The 15,763-nt window shown below is 54.7% G+C and overlaps 1 protein-coding gene across 1 annotated transcript; it reads left to right on the top strand.

The window, feature by feature from the left end:
* Window positions 1–7,809: 7,809 nt before the first annotated feature.
* On the top strand, window positions 7,810–10,193 carry IGFBP1 (insulin like growth factor binding protein 1). Its single transcript, XM_045865158.2, has 2 exons — window positions 7,810–8,282; window positions 9,442–10,193. The coding sequence occupies exons 1-2, from the start codon at window positions 7,829–7,831 to the stop codon at window positions 9,909–9,911; spliced, it is 924 nt and encodes a 307-aa protein (XP_045721114.2). The 5' UTR covers window positions 7,810–7,828; the 3' UTR covers window positions 9,912–10,193.
* The last annotated feature ends 5,570 nt before the right edge of the window (window positions 10,194–15,763 follow it).

The following is a 15,763-nucleotide window of genomic DNA, read 5'->3' as shown; positions in this document are numbered from 1 at the left end:
GACTGATGGATGATCTCACATAAGAACTGAGTAAATGGAGAGGTGTCCCATGTTCACAGAGAGGAAGACTCAATTTTGTCAAGATGTCGGTTCTCAACTTGATCTAGAGATTCAATGTGATCCCCGTCAAAGGTGCAGTACGTTATTTTATAGATATCGATAAACTGATTCCCAAGTTAAAAAAAGAGTCAAAAGACCCAGAATAGCCAACCGTAATATTGAAGAACAAAGTGAGAGGACTGACACTACCTGACTTCAAAACTTACTGTAAAACTATGGTATAATAATATGTGAATCTATAGCATAAAGAGGGGTATTGGAAATTAATGGACAAACAGTGCAATGGAACAGCTTAGAGAGACCAGAAATAGACCCACGTAGATACAGTCAGCTGGTCTTGGGCAAGCAAAGATAGTACAATGGAAAGATTATCTTTTAACAAATGGCACCAGAACAACTGGACATCCACATGCAGAGAAATGAACCTAGACAGAGACCTTACACCTTTCACAAAAATTAAGTCACATGGATCGTAGACTTAAGTGGAAAATGAAAAACTATCAACTCTGAGAAGACGACAGGGGGAAAACCCAGATCGCCCTGGGTATGGTGATGAGTGAGTTTTTTGATGCCAAATGCATGATCCATGAAGCAAAAGTGTAGAAGCTGGACATCAGTAAAATTTAAAACTTCTGATCTGTGAAAGAAAATGTAAAGAAATTAGAAGAAAAGCCACAGACTGGGAGAAAATATTTACAAAAGATGAATCTGATAAACGACTGTTATCTAAAATGTTAAAAGAACTCTTAAAACTCAAAAGCAAGAAAACAAACAACCTGATTAATAAATGGCCAAAGGCCTTAACGGAAACAGTCCCCAAAGAAGAAAAACAGATAGCAAATAAGCACATGAAAAATTGCTCCACATCATACGTCATCTGGGGACTGCAAGTTAAAACAAGGAGATATAAGTAAATACTTACTAGAATGGCCAAAAACAAGATACTATCAACACTAAATGGGGAGGAGCATGTGATGCCTCTTGTGGTGTGACCAGGGTGACAGCACCCCCATGTTGTATATCACTCACGCTATGATGGAAGGGAGATACCCCATGATGTCTGTGCTGTGATGTAGGGGAGACACCCTGGCATCATGTCCTCACTGTGATGTAGGGGAGACATCCCCATGATGTTCACACTGTGATGTAGGGGAGACACCCCCATGATGTCCACGCTGCGATGTAGGGGAGACACCCCCGGCATCATGTCCTCACTGTGATGTAGGGGAGACACCCCCATGATGTCCACGCTGTGATGTAGGGGAGACACTCCCATGATGTCCACGCTGCGATGTAGGGGAGACACCCCCGTGATGTCCACGCTGCGATGTAGGGGAGACACCCCCGTGATGTCCACGCTGCGATGTAGGGGAGACACCCCCGTGATGTCCACGCTGCGATGTAGGGGAGACACCCCCGTGATGTCCACGCTGCGATGTAGGGGAGACACCCCCGTGATGTCCACGCTGTGATGTAGGGGAGACACCCCCGTGATGTCCACGCTGCGATGTAGGGGAGACACCCCCGTGATGTCCACGCTGCGATGTAGGGGAGACACCCCCGTGATGTCCACGCTGCGATGTAGGGGAGACACCCCCGTGATGTCCACGCTGCGATGTAGGGGAGACACCCCCGTGATGTCCACGCTGCGATGTAGGGGAGACACCCCCGTGATGTCCACGCTGCGATGTAGGGGAGACACTCCCATGATGTCCACGCTGCGATGTAGGGGAGACACCCCCATGATGTCCATGCTGTGATGTAGGGGAGACACACCAGCATGATGTACTGGAGACTGTAATATAGGACACGATCCCCACTTTTCTGCACAGGGTCCTTGCCCTTTGAGCAGGTCAGAGAACAGGCAGAGCTGTGTTACCTCCTGCCTGGTGGGCACCAGAGCACATTGTTGCCGCCTCTGGGGGTGGGGGAGGTCCCGCGGCCCCATGGGTGGTTTGTTGGGCTGGTGAGGGGATCCTGGCCATGGAGGTTGACCGGTGGGGCTGTAGACACATTAGTGAGTAGGTGCAGAGAGCGGCCCCAGGTCAGATGTCAGAGTGGGAGCCCCTCCCCCCAACCCTGCCCAGGAGGTCCCAGGGCCAATCTGGTGGAGCATGTTCTCATCAGAGTCATGGACACTTATGACCATCTAACGAGACCACCGACCTCATCTCCAGGAGATGATCATCAATGCTCAACCAAACGAATCCTGCCTGAGAGCCGAGCAGGGACCCGGGCAGACTCTTCTGGTTGCACCTCTTCCTTTATACGTGGGGCAGTGAAGAGCAGTAATGACTCGTGGGACTCCATCTGGGGAGCACAGGGACCGAGGCGGGTGTCTGTCAGCTCCTGCAGAGTTCTGTCCATCACCCACCCACCGCAATGACTCCTGACCATCGCCCTCTCCCCAGCTGTGCACCTGGTTCTTGCAGGCTGGCCTTCAGCAAGAGTAGAGGAAGGTTTGCTGAGTCCACGGCTCAAGCTGGAGCAAGCATCGGGGTCCCCCGGGAGCTTGGGCACCTGCTTCAGAGCTTGCCAGTTAAGGTCCGGGTGGCTGGGAATGTGCCTCTCTACCCAGGCCCCAGGTGACATGAGGCTGGTCTAACCCATGACACTTGGGCCGTAGATTCAGGTGAAGGTCAAGGGAATGAACACATTTGGGCACCCCCCCATGTGCCTGGCACTTGGTACCCCAACCCCAGCAGTGCCCCAGGGTGTACATGATTTGGGTGGCCTCCATTGCGGAGGGAATTCCTGTCCCTTCCCAGGGCCCATCAGGCACTGGCCCCGGGCACACCTGTGAGCTCCTACGTCTAGGATCTGGACTGTGTGGCCGTGACAGGAACGAGGTTACTTGCATGGATTTACATCATTCCGGATGTTGATGGAGGAACACGATGCAACATCTTTTTGTTTTTTTTCCCCCGGGGTTAAAAACAGCTTCCCTTGGAGGGGCCTCTGTATTACAGCGTTCCCTCCCTTTGAAGGTTCGACTTCGCCCTTGACCCTTGCATTGTTTTTTACAGCTCCGATTGCCCAATTTCCCCGCCGCTGGTGAGTAAGTGGCATGCTGTGTGCGGGCGGAACTGGGCCCACGGGGTGACGGGAGGGCCTGGCAGTTTCATCATCTGGAGACGCCCCCGCCTCTGCCCAGAGCAGCCGAGGGAACACTGCCGCTCAGGATGGTGGAGGCCCCTTTGTTCAGGGCTCCCAATGCCCTCCCACAGGCCAGGAGACTGAGGCCCAGGGAGGTGGTATGATGGGCCAGGACATGGAAATCCAAGGTGCCCCCCCCCCGGTGGACTCGCCAGGCAGGCGCCGTGTCTCCCCGACCTGCCCCCGTCCCCCCCGCCGCGTCCCACACACAGCGGGTGACACCTGTCCCCGCAGCTCCTGCAGCCAGGGGGCTGATGCGTGTGCGGTGTCAGGAAGGGACCGGCAGAAACGCTGGGCAAGGTCGGGGTCGCCTTGCCCAGGCCCGCCCCTGGGGTCGCACCGAGGGGTCACTCTACAGGTGGAGGACGTACCCCGGGAGGCAGGTGGGCGTCTCTCTGTGGTTGGGGCTCCCCAGGGCTGATGCTCTTTCTTGCCTAGTACATATAACACATTCCATACTTGGCACAGAAAGCTTCCCCTGTGCGCCCCCACACTACCTTTCCACCCTGCCCCCCAAATACACCCCTGATTGCCCTTGAGCTTGCAGTTGGCCGCCCTCCCTGACATCAGATGCTTGCAGGCTTCGATTCGGGCCAAGTGGGCTTCACCCCAGATGGTGGTGCGAAGCCTTACCCCGTGAGATCCTGGGAGGGTCCCCTGGCAAAGCTGGTGAGCACGGCGTGGTGCCAGGTGCATAAGGCAGGTCTGTGAAACCCCGGCTCCCCACCGCCCCCACCCCTGCTCTCCCTGCCCTGGGGCTCCTCCATCACTGGTCAAATGGGTGGGGGCGCCTATCGGTGTCCTCGGCAGGGTGCGGGGTGAGGGGGCCGTGAGCCCCGCGCTGCCCTCCCAGCCTGGCGGGAGACCCACAGGCAAGGGCAGGCCCCTTCAGCACGGCAGGCCCGGCGTGTCCCACGCTTCTGGGACACAGGGGAGCCCCTGGCGAGGCTCCTGAGAGCAGAGGACCTTCAGTGGGTCCCAAGGGCTGGCGAAGGGGCAGCAGGGAGTGTTTCAAATCCAGACCCATGCGGGGGAGATGGGGCCGAGCCGGGAAAGGGCCCGTGGAGACGGAGATGAAACCGTGCACCGCTTCCCCAGGGACGGGGCGCCGGCCTTGGCTGTCTCCCCTCCCACTGTGTCTGCTCGGCCCTGGCCCCGCGGGACCCTCCCTCCGGCAGCACCCCTCCCCGTCCCCGGGCCAGCTGCCCTTTCCTTCCCGCAGACGGACTGTTCTGCGTTCAGACCTCTGAGGGCAGGGCTGTAGCTCCGGAGTGACTGGCCCACCTCTGTCGCGGGGTCTGGCCTGCGGCTGGTGCCCAGCCTGCAGGGACATCGGCAGGATGGGCTTGGCACTGGTGTCTGGTCTGCAGGCCTGCCCCCTGGATTGTTCGCGAGCTCCCTTTTGACCACTGCACCCCTGGCCCCCCTAAATCCTCCCACGGTCGCCCAACAGTACCTACAGCTTCTCCCTCCTGTTCCCCCTACTGTCATTCCAGCGTCCAGGCAGGAGAACTCTGGGTCCTTCCCCCAACACACCGCCCCCTTCCCGGTTCCCTGCCTTACCCACTTGTCTGCCCTGCGGGGCCATCCTCTGCTGTTTGGGAGGCCCTTCTCCCCTCCGACACCTGCCTTGGCTGGCGGCTTCTGTGGGAAGCGCCCATGCGTGGCTCCATGCCCTGTGGCCTGCTGTTTGCCACCACACTCTGGACTCTCCAGGAAAGTGCTTATCTCCAGGACCAGCTCATAACTGGCCCCGGACGGGGCGTACCTCCTGCCCGGCGCCGCAGCCCGCACCACAGCCGGCCCCCATCCTCTGCATGTCCTCTGCTGCGGGAAGGACAGGGTGCGAGACCGAAGCTCGAGAACGTGCCCTGTGAGGGCCCTTCCTTCCCGAGGGGTGGCTGTTGGAGGGCGTCAGGGAGAGCCCGGGAAGAACGCGCTTGCAAGGTGGACGGCGGGATGGTGGCGTGGAGGGAGGTGGACCGGGGAGGGGCATGGAAATGCCGGCAGGAAGCACAGCAAGGAGGACATCAGGAGACGTGGCAGTGACTTTCTCTGGCGTGGGGTGGGGACACAAGGGCCGGACGCTGAGCAGGAGTCCGCAGGACTGGGGAGGCAGGAGCAGCTCTGACAGCGCAGCGCTCGAGTCAGGAGGGGCTCCCTGCAGCGCCCGGGAGGGGTGACTGGGCCTCTGACGGGGGTCACGGAAGTCGAGGCGCGGACTTGGGGGCGCGGCAGGCCGGGCGCCAGGGGCAGCAGGGCCCGGGACTCACGGGTGCATGCAGGAGCAGGCACCGCAGGGTGGACAGACAGGCAGGGCCCACAGAGGCCTCCAGGAGGAACTGCCCCGTTTGTGTTGTTGTGGCCGGGGAGGCGGAGATCTCTCTCTCTGGGGTTTGGTTTGTGGCTCCTGTGAGGCAAGCAGTGGAAACATTTGGGAAATCGATGTACACGGAGAGGAACTTCCATTACGTGCTGAACGAGGGAGACCTGGGGTGGGGGTGGGGGCCTCACCGGGCAAGTGCACAACAGGGTGAACTGTCCAGGGCTGGCACAGACCTGCACACAGTAGGCGGGCCCTGAATGTTTACCCAGTGATGCCCTCTTGTGTGTGTGTCATTAAGGGACCATCTCAGGTGGACACAGATCCTAAATGGAGGAAGTCAGAGGAAATTCAGAGCACAGATCCTTCTTTTGGAAACGAAATCATTTAGGAACCTACACCAAAAATAATGCTCAGCTAGTCGAAAGCCATGGTCAGCTCCTTAACCAGACACTGAACTTTACTCCATAAAAATAATGACAAACATGACCTTGAACTTCCAACTGCAATGATTTCCGCTGACCTTGTTTTGATCGTAGCTGGTGCTGTGGTCAGGGACGGAGCAGAGCAGAAACCCAAGCCACCGGCCCAGTGAGGCGGCTACAAATTCATGGTAAATTCATGGTAATGTGGTTTCTCTTGAGATGGATAATAGACAGGATAATAAAAGTTACGATCATACGAAATAATGTAGTATTTACTAGATACTGTAAATCCAGAAAGATGGAGGTGTGCACAGGGCAAAGCAGTCCCTCCCTCAGTCCCTGATGTCATGCCCCTCCCCACCAAGGAGGCCCTGACATCAGTGTCTTATGTATTCCTCCCAAGATAGTCCATAAATTTAGAATCACGCTGACATGTATGTTCCTATTACTTTTTTGTACACAAATTGCGTATTCTGTACCTCCTCGTTTTTTAAAAATGATTTTATTATTAGAGAGAGAGCGAGCAAGAGTGGGGAGGAGAGGGAGAAGAGGACTCCCCCGCTGAGCAGGAAGCCCAATGTGGGGCTCGATCCCAGGACCCCGAGATCGTGACCCGAGCTGAAGGCAGACGCTTCACCGACTGAGCCCCCCAGGCGCCCGTGTACCTCTTCATTTTACTTCACTTGGAAATAATACTTAGCTTGCAAAACTTCATACATCTTGGACGTTTTCTCTATCAGTAAGTGTGAGCTGCCTCCTTCTTGTGAATAGGTGCCTAGTTTCTGGGGACCAGGTGTCCACAAGAGCACCTGCAGGTGCGGGGACAAACGGACCCATTTCCCACGGCCTTTAAAGATACAAGGACATTTTTCTTGCAACCCCAGAGAATATCTAATAGGAATTTTCTCAAAAGGAAAAGACTCCTGATAAAAATTTGGTCTCATGGGGCGCCTGGGTGGCTCAGATGGTTGCACGTCTGACTCTTGGTTTTGGCTCAGGTCTGATCTCAGGGTCGTGAGATCGAGCCCCACGTCAGGCTCTGTGCTCAGTGGGGAGTTTGCTTGAGATTCGCTTCCTCTACCCCGCCCCCCAGCTCTCGCTCTCTCTAAAATAAATAAATCTTAAAGAAGTTTTTTTTTTTTTTGGTCTGAGACAGAAAGTTAGAGGAAGAAGCCTGGGGTCTGGGCTGCATTCTGCGGCCTTGGCCCTGTGTCTTCATGGGCCTTGAGCCCTGCTCTTCTCTGGAAGCCAGCGAGCAAGGTCAGCCTCTGGAGGCTGTGGTGACATTGGGGAGCTTGGCACCAGCCCTGGGAGGAGCTGTCCCTTTCCCTCCATCCTCCCTCCTGGGAAAGGCTGTGATGTGTGCAGGTCCGTGGGCTGGAGGCCTTCCGCCCGCAGAGGGAGAAGCAATTCAGGGCTTTGCCCCTGAAAACTGGCCAGGGGTCCCTCCCTTCCTCTCCCCGGGCCTCGGTTTCCCCGTTTGAATACTGGCCGCGAGGGCTGGCTTTGCCCAGCTGATCTCTGCGGAGGAGGAGCCCGCTGATGCTGGGCAGGGGATGCCGCTTGAGCAAAACAAGCGAGACCTGGCCGTGCGCTCCTGGTTAGAATTGCCCTTTGGCTCCAGGTGGGAGCCCTAGCAGGACAAACAGTCGGAAACCTGGACCGTAACCCTCCCTCCGCCCACCATTTGCGCAGGCTCTGGGATGCACGAGCAAAACAAACTTTTTCTTTTTTCTTTCCCCCCCAAACTTCTATTGAGCGCCAGCCACAAAGCACGCCGCGCCGTCAATCATTAACCGCGCGTTCAGCGGGGAGGGGAGCGCGGGCCGCACCCTTCATAAGGCGCGCGCGGCTCCCGGCGAGCATGGAGCGGCGGCCCCCTCGCCGGCACCCGCTACTCGGCCCCGCTCGCTCGCAAGCGCGCCCACTCCGCTCCCGCCCAGCCGGCGCCGACCCCGTCCGCCGCGCCTGCTCCACGATGCCCGAGGTCCCCGCAGCCCGCGCCTGGCCGCTCCTGCTCCTGCTGGCCATCCGGCTGGGCGCGACGGCGGGCGCCCCGCAGCCGTGGCACTGCGCGCCCTGCTCCGCCGAGAAGCTCGCGCTCTGCCCTGCCGTGCCCGACTCCTGCGCTGAGGCCGCCCCGCCCGCCAGCTGCGGCTGCTGCCCGACGTGCACCCTGCCCCCGGGCGCCGCCTGCGGGGTGGCCACTGCGCGCTGCGCCACCGGGCTCAGCTGCCGCGCGCCGCCGGAGACCCCGCGGCCGCTGCACGCCCTCATCCGCGGCCAAGGCGTCTGCGGGCCCACCGATCCCGAAGCAGGTAGGACCAGACCCGCCACGGGGTCGCTCGCCCCCCGCCCCACCCCAAGACAGATTGCGGGGCGGGGGGTGGGGGATGGACAGTGTGGAGCAAACCCACCCAAGTCCAGAGCTTGGAGGGGAAAGCATCACCTAGATGAGCCCCGTCGTTCATTCCATGGTCCTGCGGCAGGTGCCCAGGAGAGGGCCGGAGAGGCAGGAGGGCCTCGCACAACTTGGTGGGAGAGCTGGGGAGCAGGCCCAGACCTGGACAGCAGCCCACTAATGGGGGTGTAACCCAGTCCCCCGAGAGAGGAGGGAGGCCATGGGGGGCCGGCCCTCCTTTCTGCTGCTGAGTGGCCGCCCCCCATGGAGGGGGGGCTTGTCCGGAGCCTCTGGGAAGGCCTGGTTGGGGATCCCTCCCGCCCCAGGGCAAGCGTTTGGAATGTCCTTTGTAATGGACTCCCGTGGAGACAGCCCGAACTTGACAACTGTTTACAGAGCTCGTGTGAGCAGAGGCTATAAACTTCACTTGCATTCATTGCGATAGGAAAACAGCATTTGACGTGTGTGTTGCCCCTGAGGACTTGACAGTCAGATCTTTGCTGAAATTTGCGGGGATTTATTTGTAGTGGGAAGCAGAGGAAATGCCCCCACTCCCTACCTCCCCATCGGGCCGGTGGCTGCCCTGTCCTGTGTCATTCTTGGAAGAATCCCGTGGTTCCATGCCCTGGGAGGGGACCTGCCGGAGCGCGTGACCCTTGCAAGGAGGGACACAGTGTTCCTGCGGGGTCTCTGCCTTCAGAGTCAGTAAAATGGGGTCATCTCAATGGTCCTCAAAGGAGTTGGATCCCCGGGACCCCCTCAGGAAAGCCAGCTCTCTGTGACTCTGTCCACACACCGAATCCAAACGTGCACGTGGCTTCGCTCTCCTGCTACTTTAGAAGCAAAAACACAGGGTACCCTTGCAAGAACCCCCAGCTTACAAAATTGCCTGTTGGGTCGTCTGATTCCCCGGACATTGTCAGAAGCTCTGTTAGAGAGCAAGTGGGCATAACTCAGGGTCAGCATGACCACCCTTCTGCCCCAGCCTGGATTCTTGGGAGAGGAAGCCACTCCCAGGGGGGACAGGGGCGGAAGCTTGGGGAAGGCTCACGGGTCTGCGGTGCTGCCTTTTTCAGATGCCAAGGAGTCCTCGGAGAGCTCTGAGATCACCCAGGAGCAGCTGCTGGAGAACTTCCATCTGATGGCCCCGTCGGAGGAGGACATGCCCGTCCTCTGGAACGCAATCAGTAGTTACAAGACCATGCGAGCTGGGTATGCCTTGGACTCGGACTCCGACAAGTTGAAGGTGAGGCCCCGGGGCAGGTGCCAAGCAGACCCGGTGGGCTTCCCCGGGGCCCGAAGGCCTGGGAATGAATGCTTTCCTCCCCAAGGCCTGATGAATGGACGTTTCCCACCTCAGCTTTGTCCAGCTTTTCCCGCAGGGACTTCGAGGAGGAGAGCCTGTTGGGTGGAAAGCCAGCCCCTCTGCTGTGTGGCTTCAGATTTGTGTCTGTCATACCCCCCTAAAGCTCAGCCCGGGACTTTACACTGCTCCCCCAGGACCTCTGCTCCCTGCTTTCTAAAAATTGTGGTCAGATATGCATAACGTGACATTTATGATTTTAACCATTATACAGTATAGTTCTGTGGTATTGATTCTGCAAGCATCACCGCCATCCATCTCGAGAACTATTTTATCTTCCCCCCCTGAAACTGTCCCCACTAAACGCTAACTCCGCCGTCCCGCCCGATTCGACGGCTGTTTTTCATCCAACCACTTGAGGGCGGCTGGGAATCAAGCTGGAGGGATGGGCGGGTGTGTGAGGAAAAAGAGAGAAAATGGTCCCCACAAACACAAGCCCCCAGAAAAGTGGGGGTCTGACCCACTTCCCGGACACTTCAGGATTCTGTCTGCACATGGTGACCGATGGGGAAAAGTTCATTCTTATCTCCAAGTAGCCAGATGGATGCCTCGATCCTCGCTTGATCTAGCTTCTGTGAAGTAATGGCATAGAGGAAAGGGGTTCACAATCTCGAAGTCTCTGCTGCTGGAAGGGCTGGGTCCTCCTTCCCGTCAAATGGCTGGGGCGAATGAACACAGGGCAGAGGCAGAGGGGAGCACCTGGGAGATGGGGAGCTCCGGTCTCCCTGTAGGTGTTTAGCCAACGTTCAGGGAGGGTGGGTGTGCCCCCCCAAATCTCAACAACTCTCACATACACTAACCCCCTCCTCACCCCCAGGGCAGGTCTGACCCGCCCCCAGAGCCCCACAGAACTTCTCCCGCCAGTCCTGTTTAGGTGGACAATTCACTTTTCCTTGTCATTTATCGCAATGTCAAAATGTTCTTCTAGGAGCCTTGCCGGCGAGAGCTCCACAGGATACTTGGACAACTGGCCGAGGAACATCAGTCGCCCAGGCACCTTAACAATTTCTACCTGCCCAACTGCAACAAGAATGGATTCTATCACAGCAGACAGGTGTGCATCTTGCCCAGGGGCATCCTGGTGGGGACGGCCCCGGCTGGCACATCCCTGCAAAGCCACCCTTTCCTCCAGCAGGGCGTCCAATCCCAAATAGGCACCGTAAAGCCCCCAGCTGACCATATTAAGTAAGAGCCACCCCTCTGGGGCTAGGGGCAGGCAGCCCCTGGGAGCCTGAAGACCAGCTCGGTGGTCACGGCCAGTGGGGGACCCCGCACTGGGCCAGGGGCTCTGGCTCAAGTGTGACCCTGCCCCTCGGCAAGCCCGAGCAGGTGGGCGATAGGTCCCAGATCTGTTTCCCGTCTGTCCCACCAGAGGAAGGGGATAGCTCTTAGGAAAGCGAGTGTCTCCTTGGACTTCTGTCACTGCTCTCCTCCCCACAAAGGGAGACAACCGCTCAGTGAAACACAGTAGAGTTTTCCAGCTTACCAGATAATAAAGGAGATCAAAACCAAACCAAACACTTAATTTTGAGGAGCTCCTTAGGACCCAGTGAAGCACGGGGTCTGGAGGGGTGTATAACCAGGCTGTGGTTTCCTGATGAGGAGTCTGCCCAGGGGTGGGTGGGGCGTCCAAGGTGATGGCGGCCACACGTGGGACATGCTCCCTCCGGGCTCAGCAGCCTGCTGTCGGGGCCACAAGCCAGACACCTGTGCTCACACGAGGCCATTGGACACATGCACGATGTCCTCATCAACTGGACACTCGGCCTTAGTCTCTATTTTACGGGGAGAACTGCAGGCGAACTTGTTGGGCGTGCCCTCCCCGGCCATGGTCATGGCGGCTCCGAGCTCCACCTTCCCCCAGCTCCACCGGGGCTGCTCCTGACCTTGCCTGCTGTCTGTCTTGCGTTTGCAGTGCCGGACGGCCACGGACGGTCAGCGGGGGCTCTGTTGGTGTGTCTACCCCTGGAGCGGGGAGAGGATCCCGGGATCTGTGGAGGTCAGAGGCGACCCCAACTGCAATCAATATTTTGCCATGCACAGCTGAGAGCACGTGCCCTGTCATCTGTCCCTTCACAGGAAGTATTTAAGTACATAGCATATTTATAGTCCAGAAATCATGCACACCTATCTATATATATATGTATATGTGTGGGAACCACTTTTATACGCCACATGCTCGTGGACACATAAATCTGTAGTTTATTTATTCACTGTACATGTATTTTTTCAACACAGTCCCTGTGCTCTGTTACTTTGTAAATCATGAAACCTGTCACGTCGCACTGGGTGTAAATACTTGATTGCAGTTCCTCAAAGTTCCCTGCTTCTGGTTCTAAAGAGCTGGGGGTGGGGAAATAAAGCCTGGAAAATGCAAACCTGAAATGTGTAGCAGGTGCTTTTTTTTCTCAAGTGACTTAACAGGATGCTGAAGAAGGACTCCCTCTGCAGCCAGAGATCCGAGTCTGTGTAAACGCGCAGGGAGAGTCGGGGGGGATGACGGGACCAGAGTGGGACGTGGCCACGTTGCTCCGAGTTCCGGTCAAGTTGGCCATGTTGTCCGACACACCTGCACAGTGCAGACGTAGTGCAAAAAAATGTTCCACCTGGGGGCACTGTGGCTGCCGTGAACGTGGACTGAATGTTCCCTCCTTGTCTCTGAGATCCCTCTCATGCACCCCCTTCTCACGCAGCTGTGGTGTTTCAGGCTCCCAGGCCTGCTGCTGGCAGGTCTGCTCTTCCCCCTACCCCTACTCCCCCAACCTGGGTCCTAGCCTCTGATGACTCATCCCTTCTCTGCCTCTGTGAACAGGATCTTAAATGCGGGACACAAGCACTTCCTTCACTTGCCCCTCACCCTCTCCTGCCTCTGTCCTCGGCAGGGCTCGACGGTCTGTAGGTGGGCACCTGCTTGCCCCTTCTGTTTGGATGGCTGAGCCCTGAGTGCATGGGGCTTCTCTGCTCCTTGGATCCCTTATTCCTTCAACTATTCCTTGTTTGCTCTTCTGGAGGCAGCCCTGCTGACTGTTCCTTCCACATTTCTCCAGGGATGGATATCTTATCCATCCCAGTGGGTCCCACCTGGCCTCTTGGCTGCCTCCACCCCATCTCCTGGGGGCCCCCTACCTTGGCTGTGGGAAAAGCCAGAGTCTCCCCATCTCACATCCCCCTCACTCTCCATGGTCTGGGCTCCAGCTCCCCATCCTGGGTCTCTCCTTTCACCCTCTGACCCGTGGCTGCCGTCCCCCCTCTGCCAAGCCCCCAGGAGTGGCCTGTGAGCTCAACATCCAATATTATAATATCTTAAGACTATGGACACAAACTCTTCAACAAAATACTAGTAAACTGAATCCAGCAGCATATTAAAATAATCATTCATTGGGCGCCTGGGTGGCTCAGTCGGTTAAGTATCCAACTCTTGGTTTCGGTTCAGGTTGTGATCTCAGGGTTGTGAGATCGAGCCCTGTGACAGGCTCCATGTTGAGCTTGGAGTCTGCTTAAGATTCTCTCTTTCCCGGGCGCCTGGGTGGCTCAGTTGGTTAAGTGACTGCCTTCGGCTCAGGTCATGATCCTGGAGTCCCTGGATCGAGTCCCACATCGGGCTCCCTGCTCGGCAGGGAGTCTGCTTCTCCCTCTGACCCTCCCCCCTCTCATGTGCTTGCTCTCTCTCATTCTCTCTCAAATAATAAAAAAAAAATCTTTAAGATTCTCTCTTTCCCTCTGCTTGTCCCCCACTCATGTGTGCATGCTTGCTCTCTCTTTCTCTCTTAAAAAAAAAAAGTCAATCACTATGACCAAGTGGGATTTATCTCAGGAATGCAAGGTTGTTCCAACACCCTAACATAAATTAATGTAATAAATCACATCAATAGAATAAAAACCTAAAAATCACATGGTCATCTCAAGAGACTCAGAAAAAGCATTTGATAATATCCAATACCCTTTCATGGTAAAAAACAAAAACAAAAACAAATCTCAACAGACTAGGAATAGAAAGAACTTCCTCAAGCTGACTAAAGGGATCTAGGAAAATCCCACAGCTGACAATGTAGTTAATGGGGAAAGTCTGTGTGCCTCTCCCCTTCCCTCTGCAGATGGGGAAAGAAGACAAGGATGTCTGCTCCCACCACTTCTTTTCAACATTGTACTGGAGGTTCTATCAGTTAGGCAAGAAAAAAAATAAATGGCATTCACATAAAGGAAAAGTAGAACTACCTCTTTTTGAAGATGGTCTGATCTTACATATAGAAAATCCTAGGCAATCCACTAAAAGACTATTCAATGAGTTTAGCAAGGTTGCAGGATACAAGAGCAATATAAAAAATCAATTCTATTTCTATATGTTTACTTCATTCAACCTAAAAAGAAAATTAAGAAAATAACTTCTCTCATTTTTTAGCATTAAAAAATATAAAATACTTGGTAATACACTTAACAAAAGAAGTACAAAATAAAAACTACAAAATATTGTTGAAAGAAATTAAAGGAGATCTAAATAAATGGAAAACATACCATGTTCATGGAACAGAAGGCCTGACATTGTCAACATTAAACACCCTAAACTAACCCACAGATTAAACACAATCCTTTTCAGAATCTTAGCTGACTTCTCTGTAGAAACTGACATGCTGACTTTAAATTTCCTACAAAACTACAAGGGGTCTAGAATAGCCCAGACAATCCTGAAAAAGAACAAAGTAGAAGGACTCACACTTCCTGACTGCAAAACTTATTACAAAGCAATGGTAATCAAACAGTGTGTTACTGGAGTAAGGCTAGACATATAGATCAATGGAATAGAATCAAAAGGCCATTAATAAACCCATACATTGCTGATCAGTTGATTTTCAACGAGGGTTGGAAGGCCATTTAATGAGGATAAAGTTCTTTTTCAACAAATGGGGCTGGGAAAACTGGATAGTCACATGTAAAAGAATGAAATTGGACCCCTACCTCACACTATAAAAAAAGATTAAATCAAGGGGCGCTTGGGTGGCTCAGTTGGTTGGGCGACTGCCTTCGGCTCAGGTCATGATCCTGGAGTCCCGGGGTCGAGTCCCGCATCGGGCTCCCTGCTCGGCGGGGGGTCTGCTTCTCCCTCTGACCCTCCCCCCTCTCATGTGCTCTCTCTTTCTCTCTCAAATAAATAAATAAAATCTTGGGGTACCTGGGTGGCTCAGTTGGTTGGGCCACTGCCTTCGCTCGGGTCATGATCCTGGAGTCCCGGGGTCGAGTCCCGCATCGGGCTCCCTGCTCGGCAGGGGGTCTGCTTCTCCCTCTGACCCTCCCCCCTCTCATGTGCTCTCTCTTTCTCTCTCAAATAAATAAATAAAATCTTGGGGTACCTGGGTGGCTCAGTTGGTTGGGCCACTGCCTTCGCTCGGGTCGTGATCCTGGAGTCCCGGGGTCGAGTCCCGCATCGGGCTCCCTGCTCCGCAGGGAGTCTGCTTCTCCCTCTGACCCTCCTCCCTCTCATGCTCTCTGTCTCTCATTCTCTCTCTCTCAAATAAATAAAATAAATAAATAAATAAGAAAAAAAAAAGATTATATCAAAATCCATAAAGATGTAAATGTAAGAGCTAAAAATATAAAATTCTTAGAAGAAAACATAGGGGTAAATCTTCATGACCTCGGATTGGGCAAAGGATTCTTAGATATGACACCAAAAACACAAGTGACAAAACTAAAAAAGATAACCAAATTTTATCATAATTAAAAACTCATGTGCTTCAAAGGCCACCATCAAGAAAGCAAAAGGACCACCTGCAGAATGAAAGACAATATGTGCAAATTAGAAATCGGATAATACTGGTATCTAGAATATATAAGGAAGTCTTACAACTCAGTAGTATAAAGACAAACAACCCAATTAAAAAACGGGCAAATTATATGAACAGACATTTCTCCAAAGAAGACATACAGTCACTGAGTGCACGAAGAGATGCTCACCCTCATTAGTCATCAGGGAAATGCAAATCAAAACCCCAGTGAGTCACCACTTTGCATGCATTAGGATGGCTGTAATCAAAACATCA

Source organism: Mirounga angustirostris, unplaced genomic scaffold (genome assembly GCF_029215605.1).
Source record: "Mirounga angustirostris isolate CCGP_5_RB_7025 unplaced genomic scaffold, mMirAng1.0.hap1 SCAF_12, whole genome shotgun sequence".
In the NCBI taxonomy this organism is placed as follows: domain Eukaryota; kingdom Metazoa; phylum Chordata; class Mammalia; order Carnivora; family Phocidae; genus Mirounga; species Mirounga angustirostris.
Note: the sequence above shows the minus strand (reverse complement) of the source record. Positions and strands in the feature narration are given on the sequence as shown.

Excerpts from the sequence above, each read along its gene's own strand:
- IGFBP1 (XM_045865158.2), top strand. The coding sequence starts at position 7,829 with ATGGAGCGGCGGCCCCCTCGCCGGCACCCGCTACTCGGCCCCGCTCGC. Across the intron at positions 8,283-9,441 it reads GCCCACCGATCCCGAAGCAG|ATGCCAAGGAGTCCTCGGAG; the intron begins GTAGGACCAGAC and ends TGCCTTTTTCAG.